Source organism: Pseudochaenichthys georgianus, chromosome 13 (genome assembly GCF_902827115.2).
Source record: "Pseudochaenichthys georgianus chromosome 13, fPseGeo1.2, whole genome shotgun sequence".
In the NCBI taxonomy this organism is placed as follows: domain Eukaryota; kingdom Metazoa; phylum Chordata; class Actinopteri; order Perciformes; family Channichthyidae; genus Pseudochaenichthys; species Pseudochaenichthys georgianus.
In genome coordinates, this window is record NC_047515.1 from 16,281,013 (window position 1) to 16,301,461 (window position 20,449).

General features: G+C 42.3%; 1 protein-coding gene across 1 annotated transcript in view; it reads left to right on the forward strand.

Annotated features, from left to right (window-relative positions):
* Positions 1–20,449, forward strand: part of LOC117457226 (protocadherin-16-like) — a 78,935-nt gene that overhangs the window by 46,509 nt on the left and 11,977 nt on the right. The window contains exons 3-10 of the mRNA XM_071205157.1: positions 11,827–12,015; positions 12,735–12,966; positions 13,123–13,359; positions 13,754–14,782; positions 15,425–15,612; positions 15,704–15,800; positions 16,179–16,336; positions 17,728–18,574. Of these exons, the coding sequence (XP_071061258.1) occupies positions 11,827–12,015; positions 12,735–12,966; positions 13,123–13,359; positions 13,754–14,782; positions 15,425–15,612; positions 15,704–15,800; positions 16,179–16,336; positions 17,728–18,574 (2,977 nt within the window). The remainder of the gene's footprint in view (positions 1–11,826; positions 12,016–12,734; positions 12,967–13,122; positions 13,360–13,753; positions 14,783–15,424; positions 15,613–15,703; positions 15,801–16,178; positions 16,337–17,727; positions 18,575–20,449) is intronic.

The window sequence follows — 20,449 nt, forward strand, 5'->3', positions numbered from 1 at the left end:
TAAGTGTTAGTAACAAGAGATTTTCGGACTGGGATGTTGCTCTCTTATAATAAAGCAACTGACCATTGAATGATCTAAACATGCCATTAACAGTTCATTAACTTTATAAATAAATAGCATTTTATTTTACATACAAGATCAAGTCATGGAAGTTTTTAGACTCCAGGGCTGACTGATTTCTTCGCTAAGTAAACATCAAATGAAAAGCTGGTGCCACATGGCGGCAACATTATGGTCCAGTTAAATTGTCTCGAAGCCACATCACAGCAGGAGCATCTGTCAACTTCATCATTCACCACTGCCTGGAGCTAAGACGCTGTGTATTGATGTGAACTGTCACATAATGGAGCCCCTACCTAATGCACCTAGAGAACATGTAAGCACTGTGCTGATGATATATTGATCTATTTATGTTTTCACACAGAACTAAGTGGCTTTGTCAAGCTCTCTCAAGCATTAACTTTTTCTGTGTAACACTATCACTGAAAACATGTAAGACATACAGCATGTGCAAACACCCTTTCTATGAGACAAATGACCTGATAGAAATGAAATAATGCAATTTAAAAACCTTTATTGTGCATTTTGAAATTCCTAATTGCTTCAAATATAGAACATCTTCCCATCCCCGTGATACTCCTATGAGACTGGACAGGTCTAGACACAACATAAGCATCTACACAGTGACACAATACTTTCCAAACTTTTTTTAATTACTGTTTTCCAGCAAGCTAAAATGTAATTACAATGGCATTCCAAAAGTCAATAAACATATCATCCATACTGGGTGACTTCTAAATGTCTACTATGAAATCCACAACCAAAAATGTCAGTGTTTTATGGAAACTGCCTCTTGTGCAATGCCTTTCCCATTTCCTTATTTCTGCGAAGTGAAGGCAGTAGAGAGATTACGTTTTGGTATTTCATTAAAACCCCATAATGCTGTTGCATAGAGTAAGAGCTGCAGACTGGAGGCCATGCCCCACCACAGGTCTGGATCTCTCTGTACTGCATTTGAAACTTTACCAATCCCTCCCTGTCTTGATCTAACTGCTGAAATCAGCTGTAGGGGCAATACATAATGCACACAGATTGAATTCTGCTTGTATATTTGTGTCTACATGTCTGTAGCCACGTCCATAAGTGTTACATAATCAGCATCTGTTAGTGATTCTGAGAGTTCGTCATTCAAATGTAATGGAAAGATGATTTAATCAAAATGCAGTATGATAAGCCAAACTATCAACACAGTCAAGATAATTTAAATTGGATATCTCCAGTGTGTTATTCATTATTACCGATTGTATGCACTGCTTTGAGTTGACCACCGAAAGATACATTTAGCATGTGGCTGCATGGTACATGCTTTAGATGTCTCTACTGGGGAATATGAATCCATGTCACAGATGAAGAGTTGACCATCTCCTAGATACCTTTTGGGCAGATAAGATTCCACTAGTTCTGTATTAAGGAATGCAGTTTTCTTTGTAGCCAGCTGTGATCACACATTTACTGAAAGGCTGCTTGATCACAGGAATGTAGCAGCTTGTACTGTACACCTGGCTCACACAGAGAAAAGAGGAAGAACTCCAGCGTTGAATCACTCCATAGACCTCATCAAACGGGCTTGTGGATCTCTTGGAATCAGGGTCCAATCTGGCTCTTAAACTGCATCTGCGCTGTGTTTGTGCATGCCATGCTCAGTAGGCCTTCTCCCACCCACTGCAGGCAGCTGTAGCATTAGCCTAGCCCACGTCGGTGCTCCTGCACCCACACACGCTGTGTGTGGTTCATATTGGCTCCCCTCCCACCTACCCAGACCCTGGGATGCAGCGCCTGGCCTGCCTCAGCAGACCAGAGATTAGCACTGCTATTGCATAGTTGTGAAAGGGATGACAAGCTGACACGGAGCCGAGGACCTGCTCCACAGGTGTCAGAAGCAGGGCCACTTCCCTTGGTGGATGTCTCGTGAGAGTGGATCTACTCATCAAACTTCTAGCATCAATTCACCTCTCACACTGGCCACATCCCGGAGGCTTTTATGCTTTTAACTTGCCTGACTGTCTTCTTTGTGGTGATTTGGGTTTGTTGAATTACTTCAGAGTTATTCTGACCCTCAACTCTGTGTGCTGATGTAGAATGAAGTGTGAGTTAATCATCACGGCTAGGGGTGAAGTCATATTTGAAAATGCTGCATTTGTAAAGCACTTTCTTACATTACTGTGGTATAAATGAGGATTTATTTTAACAATGCCCCCTGGAAAAAGGGTGAAGTGTTTGTTTTCCAATCCATCTAGAATTCTCTATTTACAAGCCAGCTATCCGCAAACAATTGTTCATCCATTAGAGGCAAGGCAAGGCAAGGCAATTTTATATAGCAATTTTATATAGCACTTTTCAGCACGTGGCGATTAAAACACTAAACCTACAGTAGGTTAAAGGCTGGCTCTTCCAACCCACTTGTTTGTTTTAAATAATACACATGTTGTTTTTATATTATCATTTAAAATGTTTATTCTTCAATACAAAGAGCTCAAAGCAATTTTCCGTATATTTTCTTTCCATTGGATAATCAGTGGTCAGCATGCATACGAAAACAGGGGCAGGGTTGTTTCTCCCATTTGACCTTTGGAAAATAAACAGGCTAATGTTTTTAGCAGGAGCCTCTCAGACGGGTTACTGAGCTGCCTCATTCTAGGTGGCCAAGGGTTAACGCCACACAAACCACTACATCCATACACTTTTTTTTGTCATGTTTATTTGTATAGCCAAAGTAGAACTTTCGGTGAGTATCCCCCTTGATATTGTGCACAAGTGGTGGCAAATGCTGCACATAATGGTAGAGTCCTCCCCAGCTGTGAGCCCACACCAAGGTCAACAATATGTCTGGCACATGGACCTCTTTCAGGACCCCTGCTAACATTTGTACCCATGTGCTTTTCAAAAATGTTTTATTTTGTTGTCCTTCTTCAGGACATTTTTAATAAAAGCTACAGATTAAATCCTACACGTTGGGATCATGGCTTATATCAAAAATTGCCTGGGTTAGTAGGACACCAGAGGGCTGTTTTAAAAACACTGTTAACTTGTTTTCAAGGTGTAAAAGTCACATTCCTTCCTGATGACCCCGGATTTGCCTGTAGACACACAGTAGTACCCTACAAATAATCTTTTTATGGGGAAAATACATCTGCGTTTCTACTTCTATTCCTTGCCCTAAGTGGCACTTTTGTCATATTTGCAATAATTTGTTTTTTATTATTGACCTGCATGAATCATTTAAAAGCTGAAAAAGTAGATTTGCCTCTCTGGTCTTGAATAAAGCTTCACTCCATTCTGCCCTACGTAGTGCTACCTTTTTTTCCTTAGCTGCACAATGTCTCTCCTCTGCTTTGCCTTTTCTGGAACCCTCCTTAAATGGTTTGATGCTAATCACCTCCAGATGCAAGGTATAGATGAAAGACAGATGCTTCAGTTTTAAAGGAAAGTCTAATGAAAGTAAAAAAGTAGGCAGGCCACCTGACTTCCAACAACTGAAGTCTGTAGCAGCAACACTTAAATTGCAAAAACTACAAAGACTGCCTGCATATATTTTAAGTATTGTGAGACTTCAAAAATGTGTGGTAGACCCCAACAGGTTCAGAAACATCTAGAGGCATTTTTTAACTGTACTTAAAAGTGAAGAGGCATATTTATTTCTGAACACATTTCTTATTTGTTAGATTCTGTCTTTATTACGCACAAAATAAAGCCACTGACAGGCAGCCTGTTTACTGGGTGTTCTTTTGGAAAAAGTATGATAATGAATGCCAAGCTGCGACTTTATTAGGATTGCATAACAAAACACCATCTTTAAAAATGCAACGTTAGTCATTCAGCTTTATGTATCTAAATGGCATGTTCTTTCACATGTAATTCATCAGCAGATTGACCTTCTGGCCGTTTCGCTCACAGAACTCTGTCACTATGTTTGGACTCACTTTTTCCAGCAGTGTAGTAGTTATGGTGAGGGATGTTTGAGAGGAAAGGAAAGAGACAGAAACCCTATCCTGTCCCGTGTCTGCACTCTAGCATCGAGTGTGATTATATCCCTGTCTGCTATATCCCCTCCCCTCTGTTCCTCTGCCAGATACGTGGACCTTACACCGCTCTAACCTTCTGTCCTCCACATTTTTGTCGGTGCACTACACAGAGGAAGATGAAGAGCTGCAGTTCATGGACCTATTGTTGATTTAGAAATCAATACTTCTTTGTCTCCTCATGTCAGAAAGTAGTTTCTTTTATATCCTGAGCTAAGACAATCCCGTTGGAAGAAACTAGGCCAGTACGAACTGCTGGGCCATAAGCTTGGCAAATGTTGCTTTGCTGTTCAGAAGTAACAAAAAAGTTGTTCTGTTTCTTCAGGCAACCGAATTACGTCAAGACCATATCATTCTGGAAATGTACTTTCAAATATTATCTGTTGTCATGTTTATCCTTCATCACATGTGTAATGGAATTCTTTAGTGTTCGTTTACAGCTGTACTCTGGTCAAATCATTAGCCCTGCCAGGACTTTGGAATTCATTCCCAATGTGAAATGACAGTTCTGGGTCATTTGATTTGGCAACCGGCACATAACTGTATATCTTTAGAGAAATCAGTTTGATTAAGATTGTTACTAACCTCGACAGTTATATGGTGTTTCACAGGGATACCCCAATACAGCAGATGTATTTTAACGGACATCTGGACCCAGAGAGGACTTGACAAATCTGGAATGGATTGTTCATGTGAAGTCATGCTGGGATACTGAAGGAGTGAATTTGAATTGCTAATAATGAAAGCAACTGTGCATAGCTGTTTGGTCTGTAATTATTAGGAATATGTTGATGTGCCAATGCCAGTGTTATGTTGTTGAGGCTTTTACAACAGAAATTATGCAAAGGATAATTGAGAGCTCAAAGTCAGAGTCACGCTTGAATTTATGTATTTGGAGTGTTTCCTATGAATAGCTTTTTATTTTCCATGCCACACAAAAAGTTATTCTCCCAAACAAAATGAAGTATATTGGAGTCCTTCTTTTCAAAACAGTACATGACCCCTGCTGCCTTTTTGTCTTGCACTTCCTTTAATTTAACAGTTTTTTCTGACACTAACACATGATCAGATGTCTCAGAAACTCTGGATTTTCATTAAATTCCACTTGCAGATGAATGGTCACTAGAGGGTGAATTTTAATTCATTTGATGACCCCCTGACCCTTCCTGCGGCAACACCATCAAATAAACTTTTCAATTTGTAGAACTGGAATTTAAAAATTCTAACAGAGTGCCATGAAATACATTGGTTTCCGAAGTTATACCAGCATATAGTAGGACTGCCACTTTACAATGCAAGCATTGCCATGAAGAAGGAATAAGCTAAATGCAAAGCCCCAACAAAAAGGTCAAAGCAATCTCAGGACCATTTTTATTGGTTCCCCTCACGGCCAGAAACAGCGCAGAGCATATGCATAGTCTGTCAGACAGGTAATAATGTCTTAGGAAGACCACTGTATCAGCTGTGGCTTTCTCTATCTATATATACCTGCCTGTAGACATACAGCATCTATACAATAAGCTAGGATGATTCTTGAACGCCCTTCATTGTCTTTGAGCTCAGATGTCTGTTGACATTTTATTACTTTTATCACACTTTATACAATGACAGCAAGACATCACAGGCCACAGTTTGGTACAATTTATTGTCAGCCTGTGGAGACCTTACACATGTCTTAAACTATGCAGTGCATATTTCAGCTTTCTGTCTCCTTGGTAACCACGAAAATCTTTCACATATGGTTGGTCGTACTCCAGACAAACCTGTCTATGCGGTTAATGTTTAGAGTTTAGATATATTGGTCAACAGTGTGTGGGCTTCTTCCTTCCACCGGGCGCGTGCAGTCTTTGTCTAGGTCTTTAGTGTGGTGGCCGACATGTCAAAATGTCTCTAACCTGCCTATCTGCTACTTCAACATGTAGTGAAAGAGTCCTTTAGGAAGTCTCTGCCTCACTCTCCTCATCTCTGCTGTCCTCATAAGTGATGCCAGGACAATAGAGAGAGAGGAGTGTACACGGCTTCACACCAGCTGTGACTTCCCAAAGTAACTCTCAGTCCAGATTTCTGCAATGTGCCCACTCTTTTGATTTCTTTGAGCCTACGCTTTCCTCTTTGTCTTCAGTGTCTTTTAATGATCTCCATGACACTCCATCAATCAGTCACACGCTGCATTGAATTGCTCTTGTGGGAGTCCTAATATTACAGACTTTGGCCATGTCTGTGAAACTCTCAGCAGAATTATGTTTGATATTGATTATTAGGCATAATTTAATGAATATCTGGAAAATCTCACTTTTTTTACTTGTCAAGAAGAAATGTATGTCTTTTTTATTTTTATGTGTGAAATTCATAATTTGAAAAATGATTGATTCGAAAATAATATTCTACAGTACAAGTAAGTCTGGGTCTCTCTGTGTTTCATTCAAACTCGGCTGCTGTGTGTGTGTGTGTGTGTGTGTGTGTGGTGTGTGTGTGTGTTGTGTGTGTGTGTGTGTGTGTGTGTGTGTGTGGTGTGGTGTGTGTGTTTGTTGTGTGTGTGTTTGTGGGTGTGTGTGTGTGTGTGTGTGTGGTGTGTGTGTGTGTTGTGTGGTGTGTTTGGTGTGGGAATGAGCCATTTTGGTGTGCGAGAAGAGAGAGAGAGAAGAGAGAGAGAGAGAGAGAGAGAGAGAGAGAGAGAGAAGGAGAGAGATAGAGATAGAGATAGAGAGCCTATATCTCATCTATCTATATTGATATTATCTAAACTCTCTATGCGATCTCTCTATAATATCCTCTGTATTATATCTGAACTCTGACGTCTATAGAAGAGAGAGAGGAGAGAGCGAGCACCGGTACCGTAGATTGTTTGTTGTTAGCATCTGGTGCTAGCTAGCTCTGTACGCTAACAGATATAAGGAGCTTTTTTCAACAACAAGGTTGGGGGAGAAACTCTCCCGCGCCTGTTTAGACTGAGAGGCTCAGATAACCTCAGCTCAGTGAGGTAAAGGACTCTCTCTGTGTTTAGATTAACCCACTGAGATTAGTTATCTCAGTGGGTTTAATGTAAACAATTATTTCCGAAGCACACGTTTACTGTATATGATCATTAGGCTATAGGTATACAAACATAACAGAATAAATGAAAAACAGTTATGAAATATGACAGTAAAACAAGAATACAGTTTAAAAGGGGAGTGTACATGGCTTGTTTCGTTTTTTGTAAAGCACTTTGAATTGCCTTGTGTTGAAAGGTGCTATATAAATAAACTTGCCTTGCCTTGCCTTGATTTGTAAAATATCCATAAAGAAAAAGTAAATCTGTTTACAGTTCCGTTTCATATGGGTGTTGAGTGATGTATCCATAGATCTCTTCATTTTGCTCTCCACAAGTGCCCAGATTGATGCATTTAACTAACTTCAATATTAAAAAAAAAAGAAAATCCCGGGGACCCCCCTAGAGATGTTTAGTTTCCACTCCCCACTTTTAAAAATAAAGCTTTTAAACCCCTGTGGTAACACCTATAATCCCGTGAGCTGATTTCGAGCCTTTCATGTAAACATTCGCGGATACACTGTTGGTTTGCGTGGGAGTGTTTTGCAGTACCAACAATCAACTGAGCGACCGTACAGTAATGGGAAACCCTACATGTTTGAGGACCCTCAATGAAACTCAAGCTACCTCACACAAGCACCCCCAAAGAAAATTCCTCTGTGTCTGGCGCCGCCACTGAGCTTGCAACCACACCCACCACCCCCATTTTGAAGAAATGTGCATGCACAGAGGCTCATTTTTTTTGCAGCCACTAATGCTGTGTAAGAACCACTTTTTGCCAAATATCAGCAATTTTCTTCTTTATTTTTTTGGCAAGATTGCAAAAGTATTTAGTTTATTGTTCGAGCAAAGGGATTGCACAATTGTATTACGTATATTTATTTGTTTGAGCACACAGACTTATGGAGCATTGTTTTATTATCACTGTTCTAGCAAGTGATTTTTGGATTTCTTTTTTTTAAAGGAATGCTCACGTTCATATTGATGTATTTTAATAAATGTTAACTTGGCCCATTACGTGACTATTTGTGTTGGGGGGGGCCCGACTTTGTGTTTTTTCTCCAAAGGGGGGCCTGACAGAAAAAGAACCACTGGCCTAGAGTCACGGTAGCCACTGCTGCATACTTATCTGGGCTTAGTTTGTTCAAAAAGAGCTCCGAGTGAATACAAAGAAGATCTTGGTATAATCAGAGTGCAGAATGAAAATGCTCTCGCTCACTTGCTCTGCAGGCATCACAAGCTTGTAATGAGCATTAATTGTATCCCCAGTGTTTGTACACCGGTGTCTTTGCTTATGTATCTAAGGTACACTCAACAAATGCGTGCAAGCAGAGTTTGACTGATGTGTGCGATAATTTCCCAGTTGGCAAACATTTACATGCACACTCCGTCATTTGTGGCCTATTTGGATTGGCAGAGGTGCAGTCGTGATTGGCTGGTTTCACTAAGGACTACGTGAGACAGATTTGTTTGACTGGGCACTCCAAAATATGGGAAGCATGATTAAAAACTACATCCCCTTCATTTCACCCCTTGTTGGCTTCAATGGTTTCGGCTCTACATCATTCATTTACTCACAGGTTTTTACTCAAGCTCTTTCCACCGTGGAGCTTTTTTACATGGCTGCAGAATAAAGATGGATAGCGGAGCAGTGAGTTTGGGAAAATAAGGTCACGCTGAGATACGTCTGGTAATATCCACCAAAGTAAAATAACTAAAAAGCCACATCATTCTAATAGTTTGAGGAAATTCAACTCTAAAAATAGAACGCACCCAAACCCCGGGCTTGTTTTTCTGCAGTCCTGGCTCTCTCTCAGACCAGGAAGCGAGGACATGGGCCAGAACACGGTGAAGCATCCAAAAGCCTCAGGATCATTATTCCATATGAACATCTTATACATAAACATTCAAAGGCATGTTTTCTCCTGCGAATCCTGTTCTCTTGATTGGACAGTCTCCTCTGGAAGGCTCCTGGAATCTGATGGGAGAACCACAAGTACCCCAGTTATCTTTGGATTCCCCCAGCTTGTTTTACTAAGGACTCGGCCAAACGTTGCCTTTCCCCTGCTGATAAGACAGCTCCCATCATGCCTCACTCACACACACAGAGTGTAGGGAGAATACTGCTGGCTGCTTCTGATGATCTAAGATTACTCCTGCTTTTGAACTTTTAATCCAATAGAAATAGAGACTTTGCGTAATACCTAGAAAGAGTGAAAAGTCAGTGGGAAACAGAATGAGAGGCCCCGTGTATCCGTGGTTGGTCCAAAGTTGTGAGAGTTATTATTATCTCTGCTGCAGGGAGGAGAATTCCTACTACATCTCAAATAACTTTCTTGGTTATGAATATTTCCTTTTCCTTAATGTACACTAGACGTAGAGAAGGTAGTTATCTTTGTGATTTATTATTATCTGTGACGCCAGAGGCTGTATGTTGTTAAGGTCATCTCCGTCTCTCAAGGTTCATGGTTTGAGGTTTGGCTAATTGTCCTGCTCAGTTTTCATTTGCATATGACCTCATATGTCATTGTATATGTGTGGCTGAATAATTATAAACTCCCAGACAGACAAGTCTCTGTGTTCCAGCAAGATGACACTGATATGCTGCTATTAACTTAGAAATAAGAGTGGAACTGAAATTGCAATCTCTGCAGATTTCAAAATAGACTAATTTGCTTCAGGCATTTACTTACAGTGGTTAGAATGTATGCAAATGTGATTGTGTGGTTATTTATATTCCCCTGTTCCCCCACAAAAAGCAATACACTTAACTCAAGGAACATACTGTATTACTCTCAGGATTTTAAACCATATATCCTCACCACTTTGCGCAGTACTGGAGCGCTGGGAGAAGGGTAATTATCAAAGCTCCAGATCCTCCTCATGCTAATTAATTTCATGGTATACCCATCACTCAATCCTCCCTTCTGAATTTGTTTTTAACAGAAAGCTCAGTATCTCGGCAGCCCACACTGTGCCACTGGACCTTGCTCAAGTTTTAACTTTTAAAACTGACTGAGAACCCTCATTTCAACTGTGTGTTAAGTTTAAACACACTAGTTCATTCTCCTGTGTATCATTATAGTTTCATAGAGTGAAAAGAGCTGCATCTCTCACCCCACAAAAAGTATTTTTCATTTTCTTTTTTCTCTTTCTTTCTTTTTGGTATCATAAATATGGTTGTACTTTGTAAAAAAAAGTGTTGGGCTAAATTCGAAAGCTACTTGGATTCTGCTGAAATACCTCGTACATTCATTGCCTGCCACGAATGAGACAGTCACAAGGGGGGAAATATTTTCCTACAGTCCTGTTTGGAAATGTTTGTAGCATATCTGCTGGATTTTGAACGTTTTTTTTGTAAGACCCATGGTATTACTACAATGTTCCAGCTGACCCTCATCACACAACTGTGAAGAAAACAAGCATATAGAGCTGTAGGATTGTTAGAAATAACTTGTCCCCCTGCAAAATGATAACATATTACAGTAAGCTGCAGCCTATGTGCGCTACAAGATGGAGTAGCTTTCTTGTATTGCTCTTGGTTTCCCCTTTCCTCATGTGGTTTATTATTCTTCTCTTTGGCTTGCGTCTCTGCCAGCTTTACAACTCTCTCACTCCTACACACTACTCGCCCTCTGTTAGGAGTTGCAGTCAGAGTGTGGGGCATGCTCTGTGAGTCCCCCGTCTGCCATCTGCTCAGGAAAGAGATGGAGCCTGAATTACGGCTGCCAAACCTTCATCGCCTTGAATGAATGATTTCCATCTACTCACACTCAATGCCATTTTAAAAACATCTCAGCTTTTGATGATTAGCATGGTTTGCCTTATTTCTCTTGGCAATGTTCCTGACGAATACTCCTTTTTATGCAGAGAAGACTCCCCCGCCACTGAGTGTTGGAGCCCCTCCGCATGAATTTAGCTTTCTTCTTCCAATTATTGTTTCCTTAGAAAGATCTATTTATAAATGATGGAAGAAAAGAGAATTCTAATCAACTTGTGAGGTTTAACCCTCCTTTATTATCCTGCAAACTGCCATCCAGAGCCAACACTTGCAAACAATTACACTTCTGGTCCCCAGGGACACGATCTGATTGGTCTATTTGCTTTGCGCTGTCTTGGGAGATCCTGTAAGTGAGTCGGCTCCCCGGCTGATGGCTTGTGAGCTGCTTTAATAGCTCCACCGGTTCCAGCCCTCTGTAGTTGTGCGGCATTATTAAAACCAGACCGCAAGTGGGACATTACATTAGGGTAAAACGTGAGGCCCTGAAGCATACTGTGCGGTACTCCAATGTTGCCCAGCCGTCCCTGTCACTGCCCTCTGCAGACAGACGCCACTCCCGAAGCAGGCAGTTTTCCTGCTGGCAGCCATCCCAGAGCCTGCAGAAGTCATCCTCCTTCATTCCCACAGAGCCCCTTTCTGCCAAAGAGCATGTTTGGCTCACGCTCAGGCTCAGATAAACAACAAAGACCAGATCCAAAGATGCTTTCAAAAGGCACCTGGTATGGGGCTCTTGTTTCAGTTTGTAGATTGCCACCACTCTTACATCCCTCTAATAGTATTTATATCTGATCTGCGGCAGCTTTAGGGTAGTATTATTAATGAGTACGGAAACTGCTGAGTTTATCCTGTAGGATATTTATCTTACAACTTAATGCATTTAATGTTAATGCACAATTTTGAAATGTTTAACCAATAGCATGTTTTCTTCTCTGTAGGTGACGGCGACCGATGCAGACGGTGGCTCTTTTGGCTCCATCGCCTACTCCCTTGGCTCCGGCATGAACAGCGCCGCTCCCTCTCAGTTCACCATTGGCAAGGAGACTGGCCAGATCTGCACTAGTGCTGCACTCGACAGAGATCAAGGGCCGGCCAGCTACGACTTTGCTGTTACTGCAGTGGATGGGGTGAGCTTTTTTTTAAATCATGCTTAATATGAATCCATTGAGCCACGAAGTAATCCTATAAACACAGCTGCAATGCTTTTCAGTCAGACAGGAGAGCAGAGACATGGCCAACTGTGCAGAAAAATAAAACTTTTGAGTAGCCAAGCAAAAAACAAATCTTGAATGGCTTTCCATGGCAGACTTCCTAAAAAATAATATATCCTGTTCTCCTTCTGCCAGATAATACTTAGCAAATAAAAGGTTTAAAATGAAAGAAAACTACTACGGCCATGTTAAAGCAATCAGATGGAGAAATGCCTCAACTGTCAGGCAGTAATATTTTAACAAGTTGGACTCCCGCCTCCCTCCTTTTTGCCACCTGGTCCAAATCAAAAGCCTGCACTGTATTCTCTGCAAATGAAAAGCCTATGAAACAGATTGTACGGTTGCAGCGGGCCCTCTCACCCTTCACGGGTCATGACATATTGCTCTTTCCCGAGGGAAACTATCAATGTGTATCCCTGCACAAACCAGCTGGGACTATATTTTAGAGGCTACGGCTATACGTCCACATTTTAACAGGGTTTACTGCTGGTTTTCACTTTTACTGACTTTCACAAGTAATGCGGTCTACTTGCACCATTAATGTGGCCTAAATCCTGCTTTCAGTTGTGTTTTTTTCTGCTCATGATTTAATATATGTCAAGGTTTTACAAAGGAGCTTTTTGTTTCCTCTGCAGGGTGGACTGAGCTCAGTAACCTACGTGAAGGTAGATCTGGTGGACATTAATGATAACAGACCTGCCTTCTACCCAGTCAGCTACGCTGTCAGCCTGAGCACACAGAGCGCCCCCGGGACATCTGTTGTCAGAGTGACGGCCTATGACCCTGACTCAGGCGAGAATGGAAAAATTACATACAAGACAGTACCTGGAGGGGCCTCCCCTTACTTTACTCTTAACAAAGACACAGGTGGGCACAATTCATTTCCCAGTTCCTTCCTGTATACTCTATTTTCAAAATATTAAAATAGATGTATTATTATTGGTATTGTTTTGCATGGTTTATAATGTTATGTAATGTAAAGAGAAGCCTGTTTCCACATTGTCGACGGTCTTATTTTTGTAGGTGTGATCTCCCTGTCTCGGTCAGTCTATGGAAAGACCAACTCTGTCATTCCCATGGTGATCTCTGCTCAGGATGGTGGTGGTCTGGTTGCCAGAGTCAATGCCAGAGTCAACATTAGTGTAGTGGCGGGGCTGGTGGCTCCACCTATGTTCGAACAGACTCAGTACTATTTTACTGTATCCGAGGACGTCTTGCGAGGGACGGTCGTCGGCTTTGTCCTGGCCAGCAGTAAGACAGGTAGAGTCTACAAGCACATTCTTGTTCTTTATTAATCACTCAAGTCAGTCAAATCAGTTTGTTTGCTCACTCACTCAGGAGCCTGACGACCCATATTGAAAAGTACAAATGTATCAGCAACACTAGACTGTGCTCTAATCAGTTTACTTTCTGCTCCCTGCACTTTTACATATAGGCACTTGGCCACTATACACACCTATCTCATCAATCAAAAAATACATTTCACAACTTTGTTTATGTATTCACTTTCTGAGTTATTTTTCTGAGCTCTGTTACAGTCATGAAAATTGAAAAATTACAACGTTGGGGTATACTGTTACTTCAGTGCTTTTAGCTCAATCTCCAGGGCCATGGTGACATGTTTCTGGTTTTTGTCATCGTTCTCCCTTCCTAGGCACCTCTAGGGATATCTCCTATACCATCAGCTCTGGGGACCCTGCAGGCTACTTTACAGTGGATCCTGACACGGGGGCCTTAAGGACCAGTCTATCCTTGGATCATGAAGCCCAGTCATCTCTGGATTTGGAGGTGCAGGCCCGTAGTGGCAGCCCCCCTGCCTTTGGCCAGACCCGTGTCCACATTACCATTGCTGACATCAACGATAACCCGCCTGTGTTTCTGCCCTCGTCCTCTGAGTCTCTGCTGCTGCCAGGGCATACGGAAATGGGCACAGTGATGTATCGGGTCCAGGCTGAGGACAGAGACTCTGGAGTCAATGGACAACTCACCTTCGATCTTAACTCTCCAAATGGAATCCAGAGGACCTTCAGCATAGAGCGCAGCAGTGGAGAGATCCGATTGGTAGGGAAACTAAACTATGAGAGTACTCCTCGTTATGACCTCCAGGTGATTGCCAAGGATAGTGGAGTACCCCAGCTTAGTGCCACCTTCATGCTTGTGGTTCATGTCCAGGCAGAGAATGACCAGGGACCTGTGTTTGATACCCTCACCTACCGTGTAGAGCTCAAAGAAGGGACTCCCTTAAACACACGCTTCCTGCAGGTCAGGGCTCTGAACAGAGAAACCCCTGGCTCAGGTCACTTCAGTCCCCTGGCATATCACCTGCGTCCAGATGGAGATGCTGCCGGGTTTGGCATCGCTGCAGACAGTGGCTGGCTGTTTGTGAAAAGCGCCCTAGACAGAGAAGTCAAGGACATTTATCTTCTAACGGTGCTGGCCAGCCAAGGTCAAGGACAGTTGAAGAAGACAGGTAGTGCCACAGTGCGGATAGCAGTGACTGATGAGAATGACAACTCTCCTCGGCTCACACAGGAGAGGGTCTTCATGGCTGTGAGAGAGAACCTGCCAGCAGGATCGGGCTTTGGTCACGTCACGGCCTTAGATAGAGACAGTGGCCCCAACGGACGCCTCAGCTACCGCTTTCTGCACCCTGATCGCTACTTTCAGATAAACTCCAACACAGGTAATAATATTCATCACAACAGCTTTAACTGCTGGTCTCTCAGATTGTGTGTTAGAATGGTGATTGCAAGAAAAAAAACCTGTGCATAAAACCCATAAACGTCATACGTTATGTAAAGATGTGTTTGGAGATGTTCAAGAGAGAGATGCCTCTAAAACAGAGCTATGTCATGCTTTAATAAAACTGCTGTTGACAAAGCAGCTGATGATATAATTATAGCTGATGATATAATTGTATATATTTATACACAGAATTCCATTGAATTATTTAATCAATGTTTAGTCAACTTACCAAGTCATCTCTAGAAGATGAAGGACTATAGCTGTCTCTTCCCCACTGTCATAAATTAGTAAAATGATGGTGACAGCAGCACAACGCGTCGTGCTGGGCTCTAATTGGCCTGCTGAGCCTGTTAGTCTGTGGGTGGAGACTCAGACTCTGATTTGAGATTAGTTTCTGGCTGATTTACGAGTCTACAGCATCTGCCATCCTTCAGAAATATGTATATCTGTGTGCGCTCAGCACTGTGCATGTATATTACTTGTCAAAGTGTGCTGCTCTGAAAGCTTTCATCATAACTCCAGTGCTCTGAATGTGTGCCTTGGCATAAAACCCCTCTCATCCAAGTCCTTCTCTTCCCAGGTGAGATCAGTACAAGGACTACTCTGGACAGAGAGCAGCAGTCTAGCTACCAGCTGGTGGTGGTGGTTCAAGACGGTGGTTCGCCCTCTCGCAGCGCCACAGGCACAGCCTTTATCACTGTGCTTGATGACAATGATAACAGCCCTGCTTTCCCCCACAGCCAGTCAGGAAAAAGTCTCATCATACAGGTGATGGCACACAAGAACAGAAACACAGACAGGCAGAACAAATATTGTGTTATGGTCTTTAATGAAATGTATTCTGATTTTTAACTCATAGGTTGCAGAAGGTCAGTCCTCTGGGGTATTTCTCGGCTCGCTGCAGGCCAGAGACCCAGATGAAGGAGAGAACGGAACCATATTCTACTCATTGGCAGGTACAGTACCTGCAAGAAATAAAGAGAGAACTCATCTGTGCAAAATCATATATATGAATGCACCACATGTTTGGGAAAAGAAAAGATGTCCTGCTAATGTAGAAAGAGAATGATCCATATCAGGACACCTTTGATGCCCATCGGCCCCCCATGGCCAGGGTATTAGCATATTAGATTCTGATTAGTTGTTTATTCATTTTAAGCTATTATTTGTATAGGTTTTTTTAAATATATATATTTATTTTCTTTATTTTAGTGTGTTTTTCTTTGTGTTAGTGTAAATCACATTGTAACTGTGGCTTTATGCTTACAAATGTGTGTTTTACTCCCCCGCGGACATTGTCTCTGGTTTAAGTTTGGACTCCATTTCTCTCCCAGGTCCCAGAGCTGAGTGTTTCTCTTTGAACCCAAACTCTGGGGAGTTGCGTTCATCCTCCCCTCTGAGTCACTCGGAGCGGGCTGAGTACTCTCTGACGGTGACCGCTACTGACAGAGGACTGCCCCCTCGCAGCACCCCCTGCTCCCTCATCATTCAGGTCAGACTTTAGCTGGAGCCTGGCCAGCACAAACACCCTCACTACTCACCTATTTAATATCAAAGAATAGACTTGGGGCTCAGGATCCGTGTCTCTGGGCCCCTCACCAGCTGCAGACATATCAACCTCACTTCTGACAAGCGTCCCTCCCATCCCCTCCCATTTCTTCCCCTGTGACTTTTCAAATGGGAAATTTCTATCTGAAATGGAAAAGTGGGTCTGAATCAAATACTCCCAGCTGGCTTGTGATGAGGGCCAGCTGTAGACTGCTATGATCAAGGTCATACTCAATGACTTCAACACTTTTTTAATACAGTAGCCCCTTTTGTAATGAGCTGCAGGGCTGTACACCCCCTGTAAAACATAGTATTGAAGGTAATTAAGTTAATATTTAATATAGAACAGAAAATGGACACAATGGAAGGACCCTGGGAGGAACATAGACATATAGGTTCCAGGAAAATAGAGTTGCCATAAACAGTTCAATTTTCCTCCTTAACAAAAAAAATAAAATGGAAGTCATAATTATAAATGAATTGGATTAAACAGTGCAGTGTTGTCCTTGCCCACTGACGCATCTCTGCATTTGCTTTAATCATCTTTCAAGCTGATTTTCTAAATCCATAAATGATAGGAGGGGACTATACAAATGTATTTCTGGAACACTCCTTTTCCATTTAATGTGGAACCAATTTAAAGCTTGTCGTGAAAGGCTTCACAACAATCTCAGGATATTTTCTTGAGTGCCTACTTACAGTGGAAACTCTTCTGGAGGATGCTTAGTATCTAGATCACTCCTTCGGTTTACAAAACACTGTCAGTAATTCTGCTGCACATTTGATCAGCACAGCCACTCCTTCTTAATACCCCTTCACAGCTGCTTATGTTTTAGTAAAACAGTGTGTCATGTGTTTTACACAAAAGGGAGAAGTTAATAATGTCATAGTCTTTGAAGACACTTGAACTGCTCATCAAAGAAAAACATAAAGCTATACAGTATACAGTACATGTCCAAGTGCCAAATTAAATCTGTCTCGCTATTTCCTCCCCTGATTGTGTTACTTTTATAATGTCATATTTTTCCTGGCAGCGACATGGTTATCAGATTAAGTGTGATTAAGTGTGATTAAGTGTGATTAAGGTTCGCGAGCACGTTACTCAAGCCAACAAAACCTCTTGTAACCGTTCTCATTGGTTCCCAGTCATCAGATGCAGTAAAAACGATTCAACTGAGAAAAATCTGTTTTTGCTTTTCCCAAAATCCATTAAAAACATTGAGTTAAAAAAATGGTTTTAACTTGAAGTGTCACTAGCAACAGACATAGAGCATGAGATCCACTGTTATGTTGATTTTTCTTCAGATACTCAAACAGTGTTCTTTGTTATTGCAGGTTCTCAGCACTAACAGACCTACTACTAAGACCAATTCATTCTCCATGTCCTTCAACTCTGTGGAGGAGGCCCAACCTGGATCAGTTATTGGCTCAGTCCGTATTCGTGAAAGTGAAGCCCCAGAGGTAGGGGAGCTGACCTACACATTGGTGGGGGGTACAGACCGAGATGGGACCTTTGTCGTAGATCGTTTAAATGGAGACGTGTACCTGGCTCGTCCTCTCGACTATGAACGAGACGCCCGCTACACTCTGCAGATCGAGGTGGATGACCTCTCTGAGGCCAATCCTAGCAGCACCCTGGTCCACCTGGACATTGAAGTTGAGGACAGCAATGACCACGCCCCCCATTTCCCAGAGGATCCCATTACCATCGTTATCTCCGAGAACATGGACCCTGGCTCTTCTGTTTATACTTTTCAGGCCACGGATAAAGATGGCAGTGGGCCCAACAGCGAGCTGAAGTACTCCATTCTCCACCAGTGGCCAAACACCCCTGGTCTACTGTACATTGACTCTGACACTGGGGTTCTCTCCTTGGGTCAGGTGTTGGACCATGAGGCCACCACTAACCTAATACTGGTTGTTAAGGCAACAGATTCAGCCCAGGATGCCAGCCAGAGGCGCTGGGGTAGTGTCACAGCAAGGTTGTATGTAACAGATGAGAATGATAATCCACCAGTGTTCAGATCGCCAACAGCTGTCAGTGTAATGGAGGACCAGCCAGTGGGCTTCGTGGTTCTGTATGTGATGGCCGGAGATGCAGACCAAGGGGAAAATGGCAGAGTGTCCTACAGCATCCAATCAGGCAACACCGGAGGAGCATTCAGCCTCAACCCTAACACTGGTAAGTCCAGCCCAGTTCCATTGCAGGAGACAATGTGTCCATAAATCATACATCTGAGAAAGTGAAGATTTCATTCATTAATTTTTATTTTCAAGTTTCAAGGTGTATTCAGATAGAGTACATCACTAAGTAAAGTTTCATTTCAACTTCTAGAATATTATATTATATATTCATTGTGCTATGTTTTAGCCACTGAAAGCATATTTCGCTCTTAGATTACATTTGCGGGGTATTAGAAGGAAACGCTTTTTAATCTTGAACTTTTAGTTGTTAACCTATTTTCCACCAGAGCCACTCGCTTTGTTCCTGTTTCTTTATTTGAACTAAATGCTCAGCTTGTCCTTTTATCTTTATATTTTCAGCACCTGTTGGAAATTCCAGTTCCTAAGAATTACTGTGTCTTGCAAATCCATTGTATTTGAAGTTGAAATATTTTCAACTTAAGCAGACAAGCGAATCTTCATCTTTTCATCTGTGTTTGGGTCTTTTCATGGACTTTTAAAGCATTTGTGATACCTATACATGTTACCTCGCATTGCATGTGTACTCCTCTTTTCAACCCCCGTCCACAATTACCAAACCTCCCCCAACATAAACACACACCAACTCCTGTAATACTCTGCTTACGTCTCAGTGCCGCTCAAATCTTGCTTCACCTTTCATGACTTATTTCCCTCAGTTGGAGGCCAGACAGACAGAGCAGCCTGCCAAATATTTAACACACACACACACACACACACACACACACACACACACACACACACACACACACACACACACACACACACACACACACACACACACACACACGAAAGCACACACCCATCATCTGTTATTGTGGATCTATTCCCAAGAAAGACCAAAGACCCTCCTGCCCGGGCTTCTGGGAACCATTAGAGAAGGGATCAGTTACGTGTGTATATGTGTACACACGTGTGTGTGTGTGTGTGTGTGTGTGTGTGTGTGTGTGTGTGTGTGTGTGTGTGTGTGTGTGTGTGTGTGTGTGTGTGTGTGTGTGTGTGTGTGTGTGTGTGCGCGTGCGTGCGTGCGTGCGTGCGCGCACATATGAGTTTTGGTGCTTGCGTGAGACTCTGTCACTTAGTCAACGTTGACCTTGGGCTATTTGGTCCTGTGGGCTTTGTTGTGGTTTTTGAGACACGTGTCAACGTTGGCCCCGCCCTCCCCTTCATGTCGCCAACCGGGATGCCCCCTCGAGCAGATCAGGGATGGAAACATTCAGCGTCTGTCATGCATGCCACTTGTGCTTCAGCCCAGTATGTGCGCTCATCTTGAAGTGTTTTCATGCACACTGGTTATGTGTTAGAATACTGATAGAGTTAATCCTCTGGGCACCTGGTTTGCTCCCGTTTTGGGGTGAGTGACCAGAGACCTGGGACCATCTCTCCACACTCCATTGCTTCAACTCACAGCTAACATAAAGAGCAACTGAGATATTATTACCAACACATAAAGTCACATAATCTCATCAGTCATTTTTACAAGGCAAGACATCATTTTCACTTTTAAAAGGAAGAAAGAGTGCTACTGTATGGTGAATATATTTTTTGTAAAATATGGCCCCATTCCAATATTAAGACATCAAATGTTGACAAATTACTTTTGCATAAATGATAAGAACAATGTGTGTCATCTGAACAACCTCAGTTAACCCTCACAGTGCAGTCCAAAGTGTTGGTACCACAAACCTCAAACAGGCTTAAAATGTTGGAATTGAAAACATCCAAAACAAAAAACTTTCCCAGTGTGTTTTTTTTCCTGCCCATGTGTTATCATTGAACAGGGATATGGCAGGATCACAGGGGAGTTGTATTTGGTGAACATATTCCATCCTGTAACTCATACCAGATTAAAGTC